We start from the raw sequence: 25004 nt of genomic DNA, 5'->3' as shown, positions 1-25004 counted from the left end.
TACTATATAGACAGCATATTGTGTACGGTCCTCTTTATTATTCGGGTTGCGATTGCCTCCTCTTATGGCTGTATGAATTTAAACACTTTTTCCTATTTTTGTACGTTAAAAGGTTAACAAAGTGGACCGTGTTCACTCCAAACTAGCAAAATACATCATATTATCTGGAATTATTTTGTATCACAGAAGTAAAACAAATTTGCACGAAGTTTGCGACCCTTTGAATGGGGGTTCACCTATTCAAACTAATTGCTATTTCAGTTTATTATATATACCCTGTTTGGTTGCAAATGTTCATCATAAGATCTTTTTCTGGTTTAAACTTAATGACAGACTCCATTTATATGCTAACAACATGGCATAACATAGTCAAGGTCCATGCACTTTTGTATCATGCGAATCTGAGTGAAGTTTGTGTTGACGGATAGAAATATGTGTACATAAACAAAGCAGTATTTATGATAGTTTATCAAACTCTGAAGTAAACAAAGACGTTTTCATTGTCCCAGACCCATAGCAGAGATGTCATTGCACAATATTAAATGGGTTAGCCAAATACCGGTTACTGATTGGCTAAACGCAGTCACGTGATGAAGGTACATTCGTTATGTTCGCCCATGGGCGCGCTACCGGGCGAACATCCTTGTTATGTTCTCCCATGGGAAAATATTTTCACGTAACAAATACCTGCGCGCACAGTGAATTTGGCTCTGCGCGTGCTAGCGCGATCGAGTGCGTTGTGCGCGTGCTGGACCTTTGCGCTAAGCGTGATGATCGTATCAATATCAAAGGTACGGTGATGTACGGTTTGATGCGTGAAATCAATTGATAATGATGGTATTTGACTAACCCATATAATATAACAGATGATGACTTTTGTTGTCGGGAACATACCAAACGTTCGACCCTCAGGGTTTGAAATGCTATTTCGGGAGGCTATAAATCCCTCAATAGCATTTCAAACCCTTCGGGTGAAACATTCGATATGTTCCCTTCCCCGCCAGTCATCATCTATATAATGTTTCATACTTCTTCATGGACTGTTTATACGGTACATGTGATTTTGACCCAAAATCAAATAATCAGACACTCAACACTCGGAACATATCAATGTAAAAATCATTGTATACTAGAGGAGAAGATTAACTCCTGTTGTCTGAGGTCGGACTTACCTTCTGTGATACCCCATGGGTACAGTCTGCCCCGGACTCTTCTCCCGTTCACTTCAACTACCGTGTTGCTGCCGATCACTGCGAAGGGAATACTCGCCTGTTTGAAAGAGTGAAAATAATAAAAATCCTGCATTTTTTTTTCTAGATCACACGACTCGTTAAAATGTAAATAAGCTCAAATGAATACAAATATTTTGGATCAAAGTCTATAGTGGCTGATTGTTTGGAAAGTTTGATGTGATCAGTAAACATCAAGAAGGTGCATTATATTATGACGCACCTATGTTGCAATAACATTCATGTACCAACGACTTGATCGAGGCTAATACTCGAGTATACAAGTCAGGATGGCCGAGCGGTCTTAGGCGCTGCGCTCAAGACGTGGTCTACTCTGTAGGCGTGGGTTCGAATCCCACTCCTGACACAACTTTTGCAATTCCAAATAGCATTTTACTCGCATGTCATCACATTAAGATTAACAATGACATAGAGTGTCGTAATTATTATTAGGAGATGATACCAACGTCTGTAAGTGACTTTGTTTACGCATTTTCGGGGGGGGGGGGGGGGAGGGGGATATATTGCCTGATTTTCATGCAGCCAATATTGCTACCACATAACTATAGGGCCTATCATAACTACACAAACATTTCATTCATTGAATTATCTTTTCTAACAATATTTTCTATTAATTCACTACACTAGTCTATGTGTAGTAATGGCAATCATTGCTCCAGGAGTGCCGCACAATTGTTAGTGATATGCATCTACAAGTTATGACAACAACAATGATTATTATCATTATAGGTTAACTATGTAAAATGCATTGATATCAGACTTGAAAGATTATTTGCAGAGACATGCGTTTGACGCGACGTGACAGGTTACTAACTCACTGTTTGAACTGCATGGTGCAATACACTCATGTATCAAATGAAACAGCTTAGTGGATGGCTTATTTCTAAAGTCAGGATGGCCGAGCGGTCTAAGGCGCTACGCTAAGGACGTGGTCTACTCTGTAGGCGTGGGTTCGAATCCCACTCCTGACATAACTTTTACTATTTCATAAAATAACATTATTCATACTGTCACATCAAGATCAAACATGACATAAAGTGATTTTGGTCACTTCATTTTTGTAAGGAGATATTAAATTCTGAAATTCGCTTTGTTAACGCATATTCTTGAGATGGTAATGACACCAAACTGAGTAAGTATTGCTGCTATTATACTTAACGAATATTTGACTCATTGACTAAACACTCGCTTCCCCAACTTGTTCATTTACCACACTTGTTCAAGTGTTGCCATAGAAAAAAAAAATTGCAGTGAATTATTGTCAGAATGGCACAACTGCGCCACACTTGCCTGTGATAAGATAAGATATAATAACAGTAAAATATAAGTAAATTAATGTCATATTATAGGCTATAGCTTCATTAAGATAAATTAATTTCAGACATTGACAAATTACTGGTAAAGACATACAGGTACGTTTGGAGAGACGTGCCATGTTACTACAAAAAAAAAAATAATAATACTGTTTTAATTTCCTGATTCAAAAACTCAGTAATATAAATACAAATATTCACTGTCAGTCATCCAGAGAGTATGATGCATCTATGGCGCAATAACACTACTGTACAAAACAATTTGATCGAGGCTAATAACCTGATATCAAAGTCAGGATGGCCGAGCGGTCTAAGGCGCTACGCTAAGGACGTGGTCTACTCTGTAGGCGTGGGTTCGAATCCCACTCCTGACATAATTTTTACCATTTTTGAAAATAACGTTAATCTTGTCAGTGCAAAAGGACTTATCATGTCTGTGAGATGCTGGTAATGTATTTTTGAAGGGATATGATGCGGAGTATAAGTAGATATTTCCCCTATAATTCTACTGGTACTATACACACAGAAATATCAAATTTTGCTTCATTTTCTATTTATTCGATTTTTCAAGAGATTGGGGGAATTACATTAAGCATTTTATCTGGAGTTTTTTTCTGACAAACAAATTTTGTTAGAAAAAAATAGCTGACAAAGCGCTTAATAAAATATACCCCCTGATGATTCATACTGGTCTGTGTTTTATCGTGGAAAAAGACGAAACAAACTTTTCTTTGATCTACTCCATAATCCACATGCTCCCAATCAAATGATAACAAGGTACACCCACTGTACACTGTGTACTAGTGTAATATGATGTACCGATTGCCCAATTACACTCGTGTATCGAACGACTTGATTAAGGTTACCCCCACAAACAATCAAGTCAGGATGGCCGAGCGGTCTAAGGCGCTACGTTCAGGTCGTAGTCTACTCTGTAGGCGTGGGTTCGAATCCCACTCCTGACAAAATATCTTTTTCTCTTATTTTGTTTTGTAAACTCCTTTTGGAAATTGTTCAAGAGCAAATTTTTCTCGAATTGCCTCCTAAATTGGCATTTTTCGAACACAAAACGTTTTGATAATCATTCGTTGACTTGGACAGCTCATGCATATATTATCATTTTGTGTAATGTAACTTGTGATATATGATAACAGGAAAAAGGTTGAAGAAGAAATAGGAAACGACAATTGTGGGTTAACAGTAATGGACAATAGATGAACAGGGTCATACACCTTTTGTTACACAATACACTGTACATCATATGTATGAAGGGGAAAGAGAAGTTTCTTCTCTTTTCTATTTTAAAATTTTTCATTTCTTTTTTATCTTGTCATTCATTCATTCATTCATTCGTTCGTTCTTTTGTTTCCTTCCTTCTTTATTACTTCCTTCTTCATTTATTCATCCACTTATACATTTATTCATTTAATCATTCATTCATTCATTCATTCATTCATTCATTCATTCATTCATCTATTCATTCATTCATCTATTCATTAATTCATTCATTCATTCATCTATTCATTCATTCATTCATTCATTCATCTATTCATTCATTCATCTATTCATTCATTCATTCATTCATCTATTCATTCATTCATTCATTCATTCATCTATTCATTCATTCATTCATTTATCAATTCATTCATTCATTCATCTATTCATTCATTTATTTATTCATTAATTCCTTTCTTCCTTCTTTCCTTCCTTCCTTCATTCATTCATCTATCAAGTTTTCATATGTACTGTTTTGTTTTGTTTTTTTGTTCTTTCTGGTCCTACCTTGAGTTCCGTGTCTTGTCTCTTGAAGTCATCATCTTCGTCTGATTCACAGTCCGGGAAGGCGTAGATACAGATTTCATGCTCAGAGATCTCTCGTAACACCTGTCACGGTAACCAGGCAACAGAGATACAGGTGATGATTTAATATCTTAATCATCTATTCAATATCTTAGTCATTTATCATATAGTTCTATTAATGATCAGCATGCTGTAAAGACAGAGTCTTGCAAGTTTCCTTCTTTTTTTCTCCTTCTCCATCTTCTCCTCCTCCTCTCTCTCCTCCTTCTCTTTATGAAAGCCTTTTTTTCATAATGATTTGTTTCGTTTTGTTTTGGATTTTTTTTCTGCCATTTCAGCAAAAATCGGAGGAGAATGAATTGAGGCCATCATACAATTCACTATGTTTATGAGTTGTAATTTCGGCACAATAAAAAAAACAACGCTCTTTTGTTTTCGATTGGCATCGCATCGCAAAAGGTGGCAGTCAATCATGTGGCTTAACGGAATGACACTTACTATTGAGAACGAATATTAACAGCAAGCTAACTATTTTGTTTGTATAACAGCAGAGACGCATTAATACTGTCTTTTAATACATTTTATGTGTGATGACATGATGATCATGAAGTTTGCATAAATTCTAATTTGTTAAGTAACTTCCTAGAAACATACCTTTGAATTTATAGACCTTTACTTTTATCCAAAGCGTGAGAATTGCACTCTCAACAAAATAATGTACTCGCATTCGGACGTTAATGAGTCTTAACTTTATACTTAAAAAAAAAATCAAGTTTTACATAGATTTATATGGAATATCTATGCTTAGAGCAATTGATTAACAATATAGTCATGATTATGCCTCCATGAGCGAGATATCGGCTGTATTTACAGGAAACATTGATTATAATCCATGTTTTTCTTGGCTTACCTACTACACTGATCACTGTAGGTTTTTGTTTCTATCGTTTGAACCAGACCAAAAGAAAGAAGGGAAAATAAGTCATATGAGACACCCACCCTGTCTTTCATCCGACGAACCTCGGTCTGAGTGAGGCAGTCAGACTTGGCGATGACGGGCACGATGTTGACCTTATCGTGGAGACGTTTCATGAACTCGATGTCGATTGGTCTCAACCTGCACGGCGCCATCACCGGGAGTATTGAAATATTCCGAAAAGTTCATAAACAGATTTCATTCATAAAGATGGAGAGCATTTAGGATGTGCAAAATTCATACATGTGTGTTTGTGTATGTTTTGTGTGTGTGTGTGTGTGTGTGTGTGTGTGTGTGTGTGTGTGTTTGTAATTTCCCACCTGGATGACCATTGCTAATTCAAATGCATAATGAATGCCCTTTTTGAAAAAAGAAATCATTTACGAATTCAAACCGCCGTGATGAATATTGTCCGTTTCAGTTCGCTTCGTTTACAGGAGAACCAGTTTATCTTTCCCTTGAGTTGTTCTCCTTTCATGGATTTTATTGTGTCATGTAAGGCACAGTATGCTTTCGACTTGCTTTGATTACTTCCGTTGTCTCCTATATTTGGCGATTACTTCCGGTTCGTAAGCCAGAGAAAACACGTGGTCACTTAAAAACACTATCCTTCGCAATTCAGCCAAAGAGAAACACGAGGATATCCACTGTCCCGTGTGTCAATTTCGGTGAAGGAAAAACCAACACAGAGATCCCTCGGTATCTTAACTTAGCATCACCATGTAATCCTAGCTTTATACATTCCGTGTTCTCATCAAGTTATTTAATATATATTAAGATGATGTACTCAGGAATTTTCTTTTATTTGCCTTTGTGTTAAGTATTCTTTGAAAAGTGTATATAAGTCATTGAGGAGAAATTCTCTTTTAGCAAAGAAGAAGAAACTTTAACAATCATGGAAACATACATTCATAGACAGGACTGAATATATAAAACTAAAGAAACCGGCATCAAAACAGAGGAACACAACAATTCTAAAGCTCCTAAAGATGACTATGTCATAGCTATAGGTTTTGTTACAAGAAAACAAATACCCTATATTATTCTTACATTTCCAACTGAACGAAATGCAAATTTTAGATAACAAACATTCACAAAACAAGAGCTAAATTTTGGGAAAATATAACCTCTGTTCTTTTTGTTATAAAGAACACGTGAGCGTTTGAAAATTTTATGACAGAATCGAATTGAGGTCGTTTTCTTGGATATTTACCAAACATGAAACATATTCAATCTTCCATGTGCTTGACAGAATAGTTTGATTTATAGTTTGATTTTCAATATATTTATATATCGATATATTCATATATTCATCAATATAATTTTACATATATACATTTATGTATTCATCTATATAATTACACATATACATATTTATCTTTATATACAATTATACATTTATACATTTATATATTTTATATACTTTATATCTTTATAGCTTGATTTTCAATATCAATGTTCTCTCTACAAAATCAAAAGGAGGTGTAACTTTTGTAGTACATTGAAGAGCAATCATGTTGTGACGTCACATACACACTTACCCGTGGCCGTAGGGGGATATGAAGTAGAGACAACAATGAACTCGATCATCTATGAGGTTTTTTCGATTGAGTCCGCTCTCATCCCGGTAGTATTGGTAGAACTTGCTCTCGATGTACGATATGATCGGTCCCCAACTGCCAAATGAGATAATGATGATGATGCATAAATCATTGAATGAAATAATTTTCAATGTCGCCATAGTAATTAATTGACTACGCTGTACACAACATATACGTGTCTATAGAACTCACGCGGAGGGAAATAATATTCATAAATGTGAATTGTAAAGACGTTCGTAAATCTTACCTGTCACAAAGTGACTGCCCATGAGAAATCATTGGAATAACGTGTGTGAGTTGAAATGAAATATGTACGAAAAACCACTTCATATGGCTGCACTTTTTTTCCTGCTTTTTAATCAATACAAACACGTACTCGGGTATTGGCTCACTGCTAACACAGTGATTCCACAGTGATGTATAAGTAAATTAGTTATGAAGAATACTTTTACATTAGTAATAACGCAAATAAAAGAGAAAGGAATAATGTAGAAAGCTTTGGATAATGAAATATTTACATTTTGACAGCGATCCATCAGAAACCCACGTGACGATATTATCGAATGAATTCGTAGATAATTCGTAGATAATTCGCTGATCCAGTCATCAAATTTTTGTAATGACTATTGACAAATGTTATTCTTTGCTATCTATGTATCATTCATTCAAACGCAAGTCGAATTTATACTTTTTGTACATTCTGTTGAAAGAAGTGAAAATAAAACCATTGAATTGAATTTCAGATGTTTCGAATTATGCCTAAAACAGTGAATCCTTGTTGTTATGACGCATTTTTTTATAACTTAATATATTTACTATCAAAGATTTATTATATTAACATACTTATTTCTAGGTTAATTTTCAGTTGGTTTAACCCGTGCACTATCATCTTGTTCATCACATTGTCGGAAACACGTGTCTTTATTGCGTCCTTTTCACCTTGTGGTAATCAGATTTGGTCAACTGCGGGCAGATTACAGTGACCACAGTAGTGACCAAAGCATTGTTACTGATTTTATTTGGTCGACATTGACTTGAGGATGTCAATTCATCGGATATTTTCCTTTCCCGTCTTGTCGGCTATAAAATAAATTTCCTGTGATAACGACAATCCAAGTAGAGGGTTAAAGGTTCGTGGTAATGTAATGACGTTTTTTACCATTTAATCAGAGGTCACCATGCGTCCAAAGAGAGGTGCTTATAAGCACGATCAAATCTATCTTGCTAATTGCTTGAAGGAAAACAAACGCAGGTTCTCTGAACATTGAATTTATTCCGTCACTTCCTCACTGTAACGATGAGACAAAACGGCTATGTACGACAGACGCGGCATTCCGGGCCACCTGTACCTGGAAGTATAACCATCTTATTTTGCTTATCGTTGAAATATTCAGTGGCATTTCTTTCTGACATTGTTCCTGTTATAGGTAAATACGTTTATGGAGATAATTATGATATGTATAGAATCCTAATGTCTAAAACAGTACGAGATAACGCGGGATTATCAGCTAAGTTCTCATTAATCGTAATATCAAAGACTAAGACAGAAACCGGTCTCAACTTTGCCTTCAGTCTAATGTAAATCACATTGATATATTGAGTCTATGATATTTGACATTGCAGAGTTCAGGCAACTAAATGACCCCTTCTGGGCATTTTTTTATTTCTCACTCCTAAACCTACGATGGTTTGAAATGAATCAGCTGCAGCGAAATGCCATCTTCAGACAATATTCAGCAAAATTGGAAAACCTGGCATACAAATATAAGTATAGGCTATATACATTGAAAATCCATAACTCTTGTAAATCCATATAATTATATAGATTCGAACGCGTAATTCCATGTCAAAGTTTAGGTTGGCTCGCTAAGTTCTTTTCGAAATCCTCCTGAGGATCTGCGTGTAAGAGGACTACAAATTCTATCGCGTATCAATGTTTTTAACAGATTACTTTATTACCTTTGGATTCTCGCTATTGGAAAGTTAGTCATGTTTGGTCCATTGTTTAGAAGCGTTCCGCAAAGATGTTCAAGGAAGTGATTCCATCGGGGGCTTACATAAATATTATCATTTCTATATAGCGCGACCTCGGTTGCCGGAAGGTAGCCTAGACTTAGCACGTATGGTGCCCATAAAGATTCTTATAATAGTCGTTTTTGGTAAATCCCGTTAGATTGTAGTCTGGATTTGTCGAGGTAGTTGCTGGTTTGGGGTTGAACATTGTTATCATTTCTGTCCCATGACATCTGATGGACTTCCAAATCGTCACCAATAGGGCAAACTTTTGTCTTCTTCAGACTTCTTATAATTTGCAGGATGATTGTGACTTAAACAAATCCTCTCTTTTAGCAACTTGACCCCAAATTGATTAGAATTTTTAGAGTTTTTACAACAAGCAGCAACTGGCAAAGATGGTCATTGCCTCGTCCTGTATCAACATTATTGATTGCCCCATCTTTGGTTACTCCCCGCTATCATTGATTTAATGGGGGAAAATAATTGCTTTGAGAATTACAACTACATTGCCAACAGGTGACAGTTTGTTTGGAACAACTTTTGATAAGAAAACCAGCATTTATTTTATTTCCACTATTATAGATAAACGTGTCTTATCGAATGCAATTTCATACATCTATTTCAGCTTCAGTATATATCATTTGTGCATTTTGTAGTTTGATTTTATTTCTGCACTTTCCATGAAAATCATACGTATAAAACGGTACATCTATATTGAGGAAAATGTACATAACATAATAGATTCGCAGTGTGATAAACACGGTCAATTTTTAAAGTATTTGGACATTGAACATCAGTTTAGCACTTCGACCAACGTGTGCAACATACCACCAAGCACGGGCTTTTGTTTGACAACAGGATTAAAAAAGAAAAAGAAATATCAGTTGCACATCTTTGCTATAGAATCAGATGAAGTCACTGAGGTTCATAAAACTGACATTTTTGGACAGTGAGGTGCTAGTTTCACAGGCAGAAAAAAAGTACTATCGCTCCATTTTGCTTCGTGGCACAATCGGAAATGTACGGCGTGTAACAAATTTGTCAGCCATCGAAGTTAGAAAATAGAGAAATGGAAAAACAAATTAAATTCCCCCGAATAAAAACCTTTCTCTCGTTCAAGAGACATGTAGCTTATTTCGCACATGACTTTGTGAAATCTGTTTGCAGAATACATTTTGATATAGCTTCCTTGCGACATGACGGAAATGCGTTTTATTTCCTCCACGTCTATACATAGAGATGTATAGTGACGGATTTATTGCAAACCACTCTACAGTCTCTCGTTTGGGATGCGCTCAAGAATCCTCAAAGACGGACTATTTGTCAAATAGTCACTGGCTATAAATCCTCATCCAAGAAATGTTCTGTTGATATTTTCTGTTTTTCTGTTTATTTGACTATTTTGAGATAAATACTATAGGATTGTGACGATATCAAAATAATTATGACGGAAGTCGAAATTTTGACGATTTGATTCGCATTGTTCGACAGGAATTCTTTGACTTGTAAGATGTTGTTTTACGACCTTCTACCACAGTGCATCCACCAATATACTTAGTCTAGAGCTAAGTGCTTCTTCTTCCCAAGGATGTCATGGTAATGCTCAAATGCACTTTTCCACGATAGCTTTCACTGCGCTCTCCCGCTAAAAGCGACCACATCAAGACGTCGATGTTCAACTTCAAACAGGAATTTCAGCTATATTATGGAAGACATTTATCGCATCGACGCGGACTACAATATTGAACGTGACAGTGCGAATAATGTCTCGAGGAATTCGTTACATTGCATTTCACACATGCCGTAAGCTGTCTGCATGTACACATACTGGGCTTGTCAGTTGCGCTGGTGATTTCGAACAGTGCAGTGGCTTCCGAATTTATGCGCAGCGATGAATTTTGTATCTGTCTGTTTTTATATGTTATTCATATACATCTCGCTGAACTATCGGTTGAATCAGCTTCTTTCGATTCTATCTCTGTACTTGAACTTTCTTCGTTTACATCGAATTAGTTGTTCGTTGTTAGGTTCGTGCTTTGAGTGTTTACTGACTAAATAAGGAGACAGTTAGCCATAAATTTGAATTGTTATACATGAGAGGGAAGTGTTTGCAGGTGAAAATTACTATCCACATTCACCTGCGATACAAATAAACAAGGAGATACAAAATAAAGCAATATTGTCTTTAGACGCCCGGTCTTGGCACATTACCAATTACGGAATTTCAAAAGTTCTAGCCAATTAGACTCTTCTTTTCAAGTGCTCCAAACTTTTCTAACTTTGAAATGAAAAAAAAAAACACACACACACATTAGCATATTCACATCCTTTTACATAAGTCATACGTGAGTTCGACTAACATGCCCAACATAATAACAAGAAATGCACGCAAACTGGATTCAAAATATTCAAAGTCTTTTTAGTAGGGATAGGTTAATTGCACACAAGTCACTCACCCACAAAACGACAACTAGCTTACTCGGTCGTCAGGAAACTCGTGAATATCCGCAGGTTTGCACATCACGTTCATAAAAAGCATACTTATTGGGAAAGAGTATTCTATGAGATTTGTGTATATATAACAAACTGATATTATATTCACCTGTCTTCATTGTTCACGGAGTCACCGAAGCCAGGTGTATCGACCACGGTGAGTCGAAGTCTCACACCCTGCTCCTCGATGTCGATCGAAGATCGCTCGATCTCCACCGTCTTGTGGATACGTTCTACAAAATATGAATTAAATAGGAAATAGTCATTAAGTCAGAATAGAGATGCGTTAAGTTACTGTCATGGTTCCTTGTACGAATCTTGTATGAAAAAATAAACCACACAACCCCAACATAAACACTTTCAACCACTTTCATACTTTCATCAATGCACTCACACGAGAACCTTCAGGGTTACGTAATAATCATCATAATGGAATATATGTCATGTATAACCATATATATAGACTACAATCAAAGGCCAGGCATTCCAATATAATTGTAAGAACGGTTCCATAATACATAATCCATTGTCTGCTGCCCTCTCTGCTAGTATCTTTCACATAGTGTAAAATGATTTATAATCATCTAATATTGACCGGTCTTTATTTCCATTTCGTACGGGTGGAGAATGGCAATGCAATGTGTATAAAAATACGCGTCTGACTACAATCAAAAACCTTCATTTCCCTAAATATTATCATCATTGTGTAGTGAAGGTGCATGTGTGATGGCTTGCACATTGCATGACACATGACACTGAGCGTGGAACATTATTATGGCATCAAAGCGGGTAGTGACTTTTGCGCAAGCGAGTCAATGCGAAAATTATGGCAGCGGTTGTACTGCTAACGATTTTGTTATATTGCCCTTATTAAATAGATATATTATTAATTCGCAATGCTGACTGACTAGTTATGTGTAAAGGGAGTCGAGACAAAAGGTGCAGGCAGTGCCATCTGAGGCGGTCAAAGTACTCTTCCTTGAAACGAGAGCAGATGTGGAACTGCGAAAAGCTGTCATCCAAGTAATGGGAGAAAGAAGGGAGGCGAAAGAAGGGAGAGGGGTCGCCATGGTAACCAATGATCCGATAGGAGTACCACGAGATACCATCAACGCGACCCTGGTATCCTGACAGCGAGAATGGATGTTAATCCCACAGCGCGGATCTTTGATATCAGTCGCAGATCCTGCGATACATGCTGTCACTCTGGGGAGGGTTAATTCCTGTATTATATACATCATCCATGTAGCCATGAAAAAGATAAAAGGGTTGTTTGTAGACCCTCAATCCCTTTTGAGACTCTATTGTCCTCTCTAGTGGTAATTATTGTGACTCGTGACGCGTCTTATAGAGTTTTTGAGCCGCGAACTTTTAACCCCGTTCAGTTTCTTGATGGCATACCAGACACAAGAAGCATCGATGAAAGATCGTTGCATCAAGTAAACTACTGTAGCAACTCGCTTGCTAAATATAGTCTATTGTCAAACGCATGCACAAACATAAATATTTTTCTGCTCACGACTAAAGATTTTTTTTTTTAATAATCAAAAATGTTTCCGCATAAGTTCACGTCACCTCAAGTAGATCTTTCTTGATACACATGCTCATTTTATACACAATGAACATACACATTATTGTGGAAAAAACACTGAATAGCAAGACGGCGTATACCTCGGAACGAAGAATTCATTCAGTTTAGTCATTATTGCTGCTATTGCGATGCAGGTTATGTCAATGGGATTTCAACGTATTTCATCGATGACCAATCGTATATCTTTTCTTTGCCCACAGTAAGATACCAGGACGTCTCACACAACATGTTTTGCTTCAGCAATTATTTAGTATGTGTGTCGACTAGATGGGGAAAGATAAGCCACATTTCTTGGCCTCAGCACAAATACAGCTACGATACGCACATCCACATTCTGTATCATTTGTTGCTTTTTTTTTTCTTTTTTTTTTTTTACCAGAGAGGTGAGAAGAAATTCACTACATCCAGAATTCACTGCATATCATTTCCTGACGTTTCGACAAATCTAAACAACAACATACGTCCAGGATTGTAGTATGACAATGACAATGACAATGACAATGACAATGACAATGAATTTTATTTCTTAAAACGGCCCCTCCCGGGGCATGGAAGAAATACAATGAGTATAAAACACACAATAAAAGAAAAAATTAAATCTTTGGCAGTCACAACACATAAATACATGTAATATAATATCGGCAAGATTTAACAACAAATAGAGCACACTGTGCCAACTTGCACACCTCACAGTTTTGGCACTACTAAAAATGATTCTAGACAAACTTCAACATAATTATCTTACAAAATCTAGACAAATTCTTCAACGTTTTAATACTCTTACTACTAAATAATTGATGAAATTTAATAACGTTAGGACGGCGTGAGAAATATCTCTTAATATAATGCCTACGTGTTTCACTGAAGAAAGGACAAACCATCAAGTAATGAAATTCATCCCCTTGAACTTGCAAGTTACATAGAGTACATAATTGGGATACTTGATCAGGTAAATATCGACAAGTAGCAATAGGCAGCTTGTGGTTCCCACAACGAAATTTACATAGAGTTATTCTTTCCACAACATCCAGCTTTAATAAGTAATTTTCTAAGCCAACCTCCTGTTTAAAAATTCTATAATTAAAACATAAACGGTTTCTGTTCACTTCAGCAATCCAATTTTGCTTGTCCATATCATCCAACCTAAGATTCAAAGATGATTTCACCCATTTTAGATTCAGTGGGACATCCTCTAACCATAAATTTGACATACCACACTTGTCTAAAACACCTCTAACGTTCTTGATCCACTCTGATTCAATCTCACCACAATCATGTAGCTGGCGTAACAATTTATAAATAATGTATGAAAGCTTAGACTTTTTTCCTTGACTAATCCTCGCCCAAAAATTAACCAAACGCTTCTCTACCGTACTTGTTAAAGAGAACCTGCCCAATTCCCCATACACCATACAATTTGCAGTACCACGCTGAAGCCTAAGGATACTTTTTAAAAATTTCTTATGAAACATTTCAATGTAATCCAGCTTACAAAAACCCCAAATCTCACAACCATACAATAAAATTGGAACAACAAGCTGGTCAAAAAGAGCACATTGTATATCTACGGGTAAGCATAACTTCTTAGCCTTACAGATCAAATTAAACATGGCCCGCCTAGCTTGATTCACTTGTCTTTTAATAGCCTTATTAAATGATCCATTATAGTTGAACACTGTTCCAAGATAAACATAATCATCCACAACATCAAGCTGACTTTCACCAAAAGAAAAAACAGGGTATTTACGAACTTTACCTCTTGAAAAAATAACCACTTTAGTCTTACTTGTATTAACTGATAGTTTCCAAAGGTCACAATATTGCTGAACAGCAGACAAAGCAGATTGCAATTCATCAGCTGACTCAGCCATGACTATTGTGTCATCAGCATATAATAACACGTAAAGGCGAAGAAAAATTTCCACATCATCATCACTGAGATGTTTCCTTATCTCAGATGCACACATATCAAGACCCTTATAATGTCTGCTAACAAAATATTCAAAATCATTTAAATACACTGCAAATAATAAAGGAGATAAATTTTCGCCTTGCCTCACCCCAATTTTACATGGAAAAAAGTTTGAAATGCTATGTCCAAGCTTAACGCAAGATTTGGCATTTTCATACATGTTAAAAACAACACGAATAACATTTCCATTTAAACCACTTGAAATCAATTTTGACCACAAACAAGACCGGTCAATTAAATCAAAAGCTTTCCTGTAATCAATAAAGGCACAGTAAATCCTCTTTCCCCGTTGTAAATACAGATCAATCAGCCCATGTAATGTAAATATATGATCCAAGGTACTGTAGCTCCCCCTAAATCCAGCTTGCTCATCACCTATCACTCCAGCACAATCTAAATATTCTGTAAGCCTCACATTAATACAAGCAGTAAACAACTTCCCTAAACAACTAAGAAGGGTGATTCCCCTATAATTGTCAGGGTCGTCTAGCGAACCTTTCTTCTTGTACAAAGGTTTAATCATCCCTAAACACCATACTGACGGAACTACACCTGACATCAAAATGATATTAAACAACTTAACTATAAATGAAACCAATGCACTTGGACAATTCTTCAAATATTCATTCAAAATGTTATCAATTCCACAAGCCTTATTATTCCGCAGACTAGCAATGACTTTCAAAACTTCCTCTTCTATAAATTCTCTATTAATATATTCATTAATACTAGAGTGTGTAATTAGTGAGGGATCAAAATCTGTACCAGCCTCAGAAGTTGGACTACTAGGCTTAGTGCTTAACTTTTCAAAGTGCCCTTTAAACATATCCAATGTTATTTTACCTAGCTGATCACCACAATTGCTTGCTTGATTTAAAATGTTCCAGTACTCTTTTGGTTTGCAAGTTTTTAAATTTCGCATACGATTACACAAATCTTTATTATAACTTCTAAAAGCCTTCCGAATAAATCTCCTATATGACTTAGCTTTACTTTGTAATTCAGCTCTAGCCACATCGGTATTCTCCCTTTTCAATCTACGTTTCTCTTTAAAATACAGTTTCCTCTGCACTTCACATGACTTATCAAACCAAGGCTTATTCCGAGCACGAACACTTTTGGCTAAATTATTTGATTTAAACACAACATCTTTACACATTGCAAGGGACTTGGCAGGGGCAATAAAAATTTGATTCACATCTTGAACAATGCCATCTAATTCAGCCTGGGTTATATGATCAACGTTCAAGCTGTCAAGTTTGAAATTTAGACTCTCAATATCGGCTAAATTAAATGCATTCTTATAAACAGCTTTAAGGTCATCATCCCACTTGGTCTTGAGAGGGACATACATTGGCATATCACAAGATGGGATACTGACTAAGTCATCATGAAGAGACCGACTTCCAATATCAACTTTTCTTCCATTAGTATTAAAACAAAATTGAACTGAAACAGCCCCATGAGCATCAGACAAACATTTATCCAAGGCATTTACACGAAAATCAGAAATTTTAGGCATTAGACTAGATGACACAAGCACATAATCAACCACACTTTTACCCTTGGCATTCTGGCAGGTAAAATCTCCAACACCACTGTCACTCCCAAACCTACCATTAACAATTTTAACATCAAAATTCTTACAAAGTTCAATCAAACGATAACCATTGTTATTGGTACTTCTATCCATACTAAAACGCTCAGTATGATGGATAGTCTGTCCTAGCGGTATATGAATCATAGAAATTTATATTTAAACCTTAAAGGTCCTGTTTACTTTTGGGAGCAGTGATTTAAAAAAATTGTCAAGATATCACATTTGATGCATACTAGGAGTAGGTTAGTTGTATCCCAAAACATCCTACCATATGAATTTTTTGCAGTAAAAGCCTAAGTAGTGATGCTGTATCAATAATACGTACAAGTGGATTTTGGGAAGACATGTCATCAACACGTCCATAATGTTTACTTTCTTTGTCCATTAGACATACTTAATTATACCTCCCTGCATCTTATACGATCATTGTTACTTCACACATTTGGATAAAGGAATACAGGAAAAGATACCTTGAACATTATGTGTTTGTTGTTTCCATGTGATTTGGGATACGTAAATATCAGGTGGGAAGGGCCCTACACGGTTGAATGTGTACCCATTGTAAGTTAACCGTGTTCTTATTACCGTATGTTATGGATCGTTAGTCCTTATGACTGACATTGATGTGACTGAGTTTGTTACGATGGTCCTACGACAAAAAAAAAAAAAAAGAATAAATAAAATGCCAGGCTGCCTATTTCTATAGTATTCCACTTTTAGCTGAAAAGGTTAAATTTTCTGTGGTAGACCAGTTTTCCCTGATGTGTCATGGATGTTTACAGATTAAATGCCTGGTGACGAGTTGTTCATTCTATCTGCTGCTTTAGTATTTTTGATTCCGTGGCTGATATTCAATTCTGGCGGGAATTTGTTCACGCTTCAGGCAAAATTTTGAAATGCAACGAATGATTTCCCCCCCCCCCCCCAAAAAAAAAAAAAAAAAAAAAAAAAAACGTGTGGAATTCCTTGTCAATAGGACACAGTCATCAAAGCTTGGCTCAAGATTGTCCGGTGAAGCGACAACTTATGAATAAAAGCTGCATTCCAAGCACTTTGTATTCAACAGCTATATACAGGAGGCAGTGAATTACAGAACTTTAACTTTGATGCTCTGTGCGGGAAATTTTAAACTAGAAATATGAATACACTATATACAGTCAACTTGCTGTTATCATTGTTCGCACTGAGAACATAATACTTTGTGAGGTGAACCAGAATTTTTGAAAGATTTTGGTAGTCTCTGCGGGAAATCACATCCGGAGTGAAATATGAGGACACTGAGGTCAACTTGATGTCTTCTCACTAAGAACGCGTGCTTCTTTTCTTTTTTCCTTTTTTATCTTTATTGATTTCATTCAGATCATACATAAATCAATCCATTTTAGGCATAACATGAAAAAGAAGTCAATGCATATACAGTGTACAATTTAAACAAAAGCAAATTAATTTTCAATATAGTTATACTGCAATAATCTCTCACTTCAACATCGGCAATGACAGTAAATCAGTTATAATCAGTTCAACTCTATAGTCAATTGTAATAGTAACTAGAAAATATTGTTATATGCAATCATATTTCCCTTGAATATTACGTAAATCATGAGAAATAATGTATACAGTGTATATCAAAAGAAAGTTTCTTGGGCGCTTGTTTCGAAAATGTTTTCCCATTCTAACAAACGTAACCCAAATTTATTTCTTTTTAAAGCAATTTATTTTCCTTCATCCCGACATCCCATTATTTTCTTATCAATTTCCTCAGGAGTAAGGATTTCATCCTCCGACCTAGATCGAAAAATTATATATTTCAAAATAAAGATTATTATAGTACAACATTTGTGAATTTTTATGTTATAAGGGTCCTTTCCAATAGCCCCAATATGGATGTCTTTCTACTGTACATTTTGAAGATTTATCAATTCAAATCTAACACTTTCTGCCACAAAGGCTTAACATACACACAATCACAGAACAATGTTTACATGTTTCTAACGTTTGCTTACAAAAAGAACACTATTTCAATAAAGCCAAACTTGAAAAGATTTTCTTTTGTATAAACAACTTCATGTAATAATCCATACTGGAATAACATTGAAATTATATTGAAGACACACACACACACACACACACACACACACACACACACACACAGAAAACCACAAATTCTTGAAAGATAAATGCCTGTTATATCACGAGAGTTTGCCATTTCTCTGCCAAGTCGATTGGCTCAAGAAACGTGACTATTTGGACTCCCACTATCATAATACATGTATTTCCTGATAAACTGCCAAACCTGCCAAAGGAAAAGATAATGTGTATGTAGTATCTTCTAATAGGCTCACAACATGCGTGCATTCAGAGAGCATACATATATACACTTAGCCGTGTGGATATATGCATGAATGTATCCCCTGAAGGATTTCAAGCTCCCAAATATTTGACCAAGCAGCATTAAAGTGTACACTAGAAAAAGGAAACTCCCAACTGTACACAAAGGTATGCATACACACCGATCAAAGTGCATTCCGGCAGTGTACGGTGAATTGAGTCTCGATACAGAACCAGCAAAAGAGGTTTTTTTTTTTTTCTTGATTCAATCTCAAAAGAATCAGTGAATCAGTGAATTCAAAAACCTTTGAAACATAATTATGTAGAGTTTAGCAATGTAAATTGTTAAGAGACTTTATTTTTGTTTGTTTGTCGGGGCCCTATCCAAATCAAGCTCTAAAATACAGAAATTAACCCCAAACCACTCAAAACGATACACTCAAGTCGTCTATACATGTATTCAAAATCGAGGATGACAAATATAATTACACTCTGAAAATGCAATTACCGGTTTCATTTTCTGATTAACGAAGATTTCAGGAAGAGACCTGTTTCTCTTTTATGCTCCTTACATACATTGACATTCCTATCAACATGGACATTGAATCGTTCGATTACTTGGAAAACAGTTGGAAATATGCCAGCATAGTCTCTGACTTTCATACTGTGGTTTCGTGACGTCATGTATCGTGCTATGAACATAATTAACAAGTCAAACAAAAATATGAACTTCAGTAGGAGTTGTGGTCGTTTTGCCCTGCGTGGCAGTGGTAAAATGAGGGTTGGGTATAAGGACAAACAAAATAATAACCAGACAACAATAACCAGACAGGTATGCAATCATTGGAACCACAGTTCTTTGTAATGTTTCTGAACAACCATACATCAAAACAACGATCTCACGTCGTAAACTAAGGAATGAATACCACACAATATGTCTCACCCACATTCTATTGTCATGCAAATTTTAACCAAATTATGAAATGGGTGAGTTAAGAGAGGCACAGAACTTCCGTTCGTCTCTATCCCTCTGCAATTCAAATGGAGTTAGCTTATTGTTTTTTAAAATGCCAATATTATTGTCTGATTGCATTGTTAGGGGTTATGAATCGAACTAATCGAACATACAGTATGGTATGAGATCACAATATTTCATCAAAATCATGGTTGTCTGAAAAATATTACTTTTAACTAATAAGAACAACAAAGAAAATCACGCGGCCAGTTTGTCACAAAGTGACGTAAGGAAAGGACGTTATCAAACAGTGTTCATATCTGTTTGCTGTGTAAGATTACACATTGCACTATGATTACTTTTGACATTTGGCTCTCATTTCTTTCCTCTGATCTTGTTAATGCATTCATTCATTCTTTTGTGTGCGTGCGTGTGTTATGATTATTATTATTATTTGATAGGGGAATCAACTGCAAGTCAGAGTAACTCCACTTGAAGTACGTGTTGTTTGCAAAGGTTTTCGCATAGTGAATACACATGGTAATTAAGCGTACCGTAAGATTTGAGAAAGACTTTCTGAAGAACGCCCTCAATTTCCAACAAGTCAGGATGGCCGAGCGGTCTAAGGCGCTACGTTCAGGTCGTAGTCTACTCTGTAGGCGTGGGTTCGAATCCCACTCCTGACAAACTTTTTTTTTTTTTTAACCTTTTCCAATTTTCCACTGGGAAAAATCAAATTTGACACTCGATAATCATTTTAAAAAAAAAACTAAATTCATAATTTTAGAAGAATAAAACATGCTCGAAAAAAAATCATTATAATTCAGTCAGTTAGCGACACGCGCGCAATGGATATACGAAAGCAAAGCTTCAAACCATCCTACCATAAAATTAATTTCTTCACAAACTTATGAATGTTCCAATCCGCACAATATATATATATATATATATATATATATATATATATATATATATATATATACATGGGTGTGTGTGCGTGTGTGTGTGTGTGGCGGATTGGATCATTCGTAAATTTGTGCTCAAATGAAGTTATATCTACACACACACGCACACACACACACACACACATATCGTCGGTTGAGAATGATAAGGGCGTTAAGTTGTCACTAAACCCACGTGTTCAAGACAACTTAACGCCCTTCTCATTCTCAACAGACGATATATACATATAAATATATATATATATATATATATATATATATATATGAAAATATATATATATATATATATTATTATTATTATTACTATTATTATTATTATTATTATTATTATTATTATTATTATTATTATTATTATTAGAAGCATTTGTTCATTCTTACCTTCTGCGTTTAATGCAGCTTTCTCCTTATAGAGGTCTGTGAGGAAGAGACTGTTGACCAACGTTGATTTACCCAGACCAGTTTCACCTATTGGACGAATCAAGAAAAATAAACTCAGTCAGCCTTTCTGAAAGGTTCAGATGACGTAGGTGATAATATGATAATAACGGCAACATGGTGACAATATACAGTAATCATGATAATAATGATGACGTTCCTATACCAGCTTTCATTTTGTATAACTTCCTCTTCAGCCAATAGAGGGTAGTTACGTCATCAAAATTATTTTTAAGCATACAGGGTATTAATAATTGGAAATGCTGTTTCGAAGTTCCGAAATTCTAAATTCATCAATTAGTTATTCATCGCCAAACGATTTTCTCTTTGAGGTTTTCTGACATCTACAAAACATCAGCAAAATCGGAAACGAAACCTAGTAAAGTTGAAATAATTCATGCAATATTAATGTCAACATGGAGGTTTCCAACATTGACAATGGTTGAAGCGAAATTTGGAAATGCTTGCAATTAAAATATTTCACCTTATCTTAAAATATACTTGCGCTGTTCTACACATATATAAATATAAAAGTACTATTCATTCATCTTCAATGAAGTATATAGGCAATTCTGGCACTTTCTTTACCTATAGTATATAAAGTAACGAAACAGATCTTATCGTGTTATTTGAATAGACACAAACTTTCAAGTTTCGTTTTGGTGACCTCGTCTACATTTTCAGATTATGAATGAAATTTGTGACATGTGGACATTGATTGGTGCGTTATGATGGCGATTATTCTCTTTCCCTCCCTCCCTTCACTCTCTCTTCTCTCTTTTAATAATGATTATAACAATAGTAATAATGAGATTGTTATTATTATCATTATTATCATTATTATTATTATTATTATTATTATTATTATTATTATTATTATTATTATTATTATTATTTATTCGCATTATTATTGCTATTATCATTATCATCATATTCATCAGCAGCAACATCATCAAACACGTGTTCAACCCTAGGGTAATGACATTTTGATATTGTAGTCCGGCAAGGTTATTCTCCAGGATCTGGATGAAATCCTTGCATCAAAAGAATCCCAAGAGGTGAAAACAAAAATCCTTCTCTGTTTTCAGTGTCAACACAGACAGGGGTAGATCAACTCTACAGCAACCTTTGGCATCCTTCCTCGTGTTGGGATGTCCTCCATTCACCGCGCTCTTTGTCATGACCATTTAAAGCCACCATACACTGCTGGAGTAGACATTGAGTTATTGTACGCTTTTCCTCTCTCTCCTTGAATTCGTATCGACAAAAATGTCATATTGGACATAAAATCTCTCTGAATTGAAAATTGAATTACATTGTCATAGAGCTAGAAATTGGCTCAAGAATAGCAGAAACAGAATTATCCGTACTTCTCCAGATTTCTAATGCTTATCCAGACATAGTGCAGTTGTATATATTTATGTTCCACATATACACACAAACACACACAAATACATATAATATATATATATATATATATATATATATTTCCTAGAAACATTTATATTTCTATTAATATGTGCACATGTATATATATATATATATACATATATATATATATATATATATATATATATATATATATATATATATATATATATATATATATTCCTAGAAACATTTATATTTCTATTAATATGTGCATGTATACCAGTATAGTACCAACATGCCCTTCAATACACCATGACATATCTGCAGGATAAAACCGTGCAATGTTCGTTATTTTAGCCATGATTACGAGAAGTATCCAAAGTGTCATAATTCTCCCTCCAACTACATTGTGTCACAATCAACTAAACACAGTAGGATTAAGAGGGTGCCCATCCCATCCCCTTTATAATTCTGTGTAGGCCTATACCGGCGGAATCTCATAAAGCCTGATGTGATTTTAGCACCAGGCATTAGTAATAATGCGGGCATCTCTCCGTATATGCGGGTTCCCTCATATTTGGCTATAATAAAGTTCACCTCTGTTTGTCCTGCATAGAAATATGTTGGTACTGGAGGCTTTCTTTTGGCACTCTGTCCAATGCTTACCAAAGCATTCAACTCCAGAAATGATGTATGACAAATGCCACCTCCTTGACATTTCTATTTTTTACGCTTTTATTCAAGTTTCGATTCATTTCCTTTCAGGGATCATTGCGCCAACCATAAAGAGATTGAATTAAAGGGCGGGATGGCATGGTTTGGAAATACAAAATCAAACTAACTCGTCCCGTATTTGTAACCACTTTTCTTTTCTTAAATCATATTGTTGATTATTTCTAGGCGTCTTATTTGCGCCCATTCAATCTCGACTTTCATGTGGAAGTCACAGTGTCAAGTACGCGTACACAGTTCGACGAAACTGGGTTTGTTGCTTTGTCAGAATCTTAATATTTCTCTTTTGATCTGAAGGAAGCGTGACTCTCATACTTAATTGTGTAGTTCATCTTTCAAAACTTCCCTCTCTTTCTCCTTGTCTATATGTCTAGACCTATCTATAGGCCATATCTTTCATTTGAAAGCTATAACTTTGGGGAACAGTTAATTTTTGGTTATCCCACCATCCATTATTTTCCCTAACGTGAGCCACCATGTAATGTTTAAACAAAATGCTGAAGTACCTTTGCTGTCCTTCATTTTCATATTCTGGTGATGAAATTCCATTTCTTATAATATCTCAGCCTGTCATCTAGTGCCTCCTTATACTTGATTGTTCAGTGATAAAGCCCCTAAACCTTCTATTATTGAAAGCATAATCTCTTTACGCTGTCTATATCGTGATAATTTTCGTGATGTTTTGACTGTCTGCAAGGTTCAATTAATTTACCGATGTCATCATTTAGGGTCATGAGGGATATTTCCATGCTATAATGTAAAATGTCTGTTTCTTTATATGACTTATGCTATGATTGTTCAGATTTAACTTCCACCCTCGCTAGAACATCACGTTGCACTGATCCAAATACTGGGCTATCCATTTGTATCATAGGGATCACGTATCACATATTGTTATAATGCTGATCTTATGTACTCTTCTTGCGAAAATACTTTTGATGTTTTGAATTGTAATTTGCTTATCTGGACTAACAAGGAAGCATTGAATACTTGTAAGGAACCTCCAAAGGACTAGGTAAAAGTGAAGAAAAGTAAAGTATCTATTCAATAAATATAAATGACTAACATTTCATTCATTTACAAAACGAAAGTCCTAACTTATTTCACAGGGTTTGATTTTCCTTCGCTATAGAAAATACAAAACCTCCTCCATATTCTGCGATGTATTATACATTTCTTTAAAAATTCACGGAATAACGGTTTGGGCACATTCCTATATACCTCAGTCTCGCAAAGTGGTAATTTTCAACTTCGGCCAAAGCATGAATAGACATTTTGAAGCACCCTGTATATATAGTCATTAGCAATTTTAACCGTTACAATATTGTCAAGTCAATCATTCGTTATTTCCGGCAGTACAATTCATTGCAAGTTTATCCCTTTGTATACCTCTAGTGTCGGTTACCTCCTTTGACCAAATATAACCCTACAAATACCAACAATATTTGCAGACAAACATTTCCTACAAATATACATATCTGACGAGGTAAGCGAGGACTTTTAGGGTCACAATATTTATACAGCTTATAGCTAATATCCCGAGTTCTGGAGTTAGATGAATAACCTTTGGAGTTGATTGCCCAAGAGAAGAAAAAAAAAATGGAACATG

The 25004-nt window shown here is 35.5% G+C and overlaps 1 protein-coding gene and 5 non-coding genes across 6 annotated transcripts in view; 5 read left to right on the top strand and 1 right to left on the bottom strand.

Annotated features, from left to right (window-relative positions):
- LOC140227370 (septin-2-like) overlaps window positions 1–25004 on the bottom strand; it is a 63693-nt gene that overhangs the window by 5206 nt on the left and 33483 nt on the right. Inside the window, exons 5-10 of the mRNA XM_072307782.1 lie at window positions 21236–21322; window positions 11559–11682; window positions 6881–7015; window positions 5363–5480; window positions 4346–4447; window positions 1173–1269 (exon numbers count right to left, since the gene is read on the bottom strand). Coding sequence (XP_072163883.1) covers window positions 1173–1269; window positions 4346–4447; window positions 5363–5480; window positions 6881–7015; window positions 11559–11682; window positions 21236–21322 — 663 coding nt within the window. The remainder of the gene's footprint in view (window positions 1–1172; window positions 1270–4345; window positions 4448–5362; window positions 5481–6880; window positions 7016–11558; window positions 11683–21235; window positions 21323–25004) is intronic.
- Window positions 1514–1596, top strand: Trnal-caa (transfer RNA leucine (anticodon CAA)). Its single transcript has one exon. It is a non-coding gene; the product is annotated as a tRNA-Leu (tRNA).
- Trnal-aag (transfer RNA leucine (anticodon AAG)) lies at window positions 2139–2221 on the top strand. The gene has a single exon. It is a non-coding gene; the product is annotated as a tRNA-Leu (tRNA).
- On the top strand, window positions 2855–2937 carry Trnal-aag (transfer RNA leucine (anticodon AAG)). The gene has a single exon. It is a non-coding gene; the product is annotated as a tRNA-Leu (tRNA).
- Window positions 3446–3528, top strand: Trnal-cag (transfer RNA leucine (anticodon CAG)). Its single transcript has one exon. It is a non-coding gene; the product is annotated as a tRNA-Leu (tRNA).
- Trnal-cag (transfer RNA leucine (anticodon CAG)) lies at window positions 20499–20581 on the top strand. The gene has a single exon. It is a non-coding gene; the product is annotated as a tRNA-Leu (tRNA).

The sequence above is a fragment of the Diadema setosum genome, chromosome 4 (genome assembly GCF_964275005.1).
Source record: "Diadema setosum chromosome 4, eeDiaSeto1, whole genome shotgun sequence".
In the NCBI taxonomy this organism is placed as follows: Eukaryota; Metazoa; Echinodermata; class Echinoidea; order Diadematoida; family Diadematidae; genus Diadema; species Diadema setosum.
Note: the sequence above shows the minus strand (reverse complement) of the source record. Positions and strands in the feature narration are given on the sequence as shown.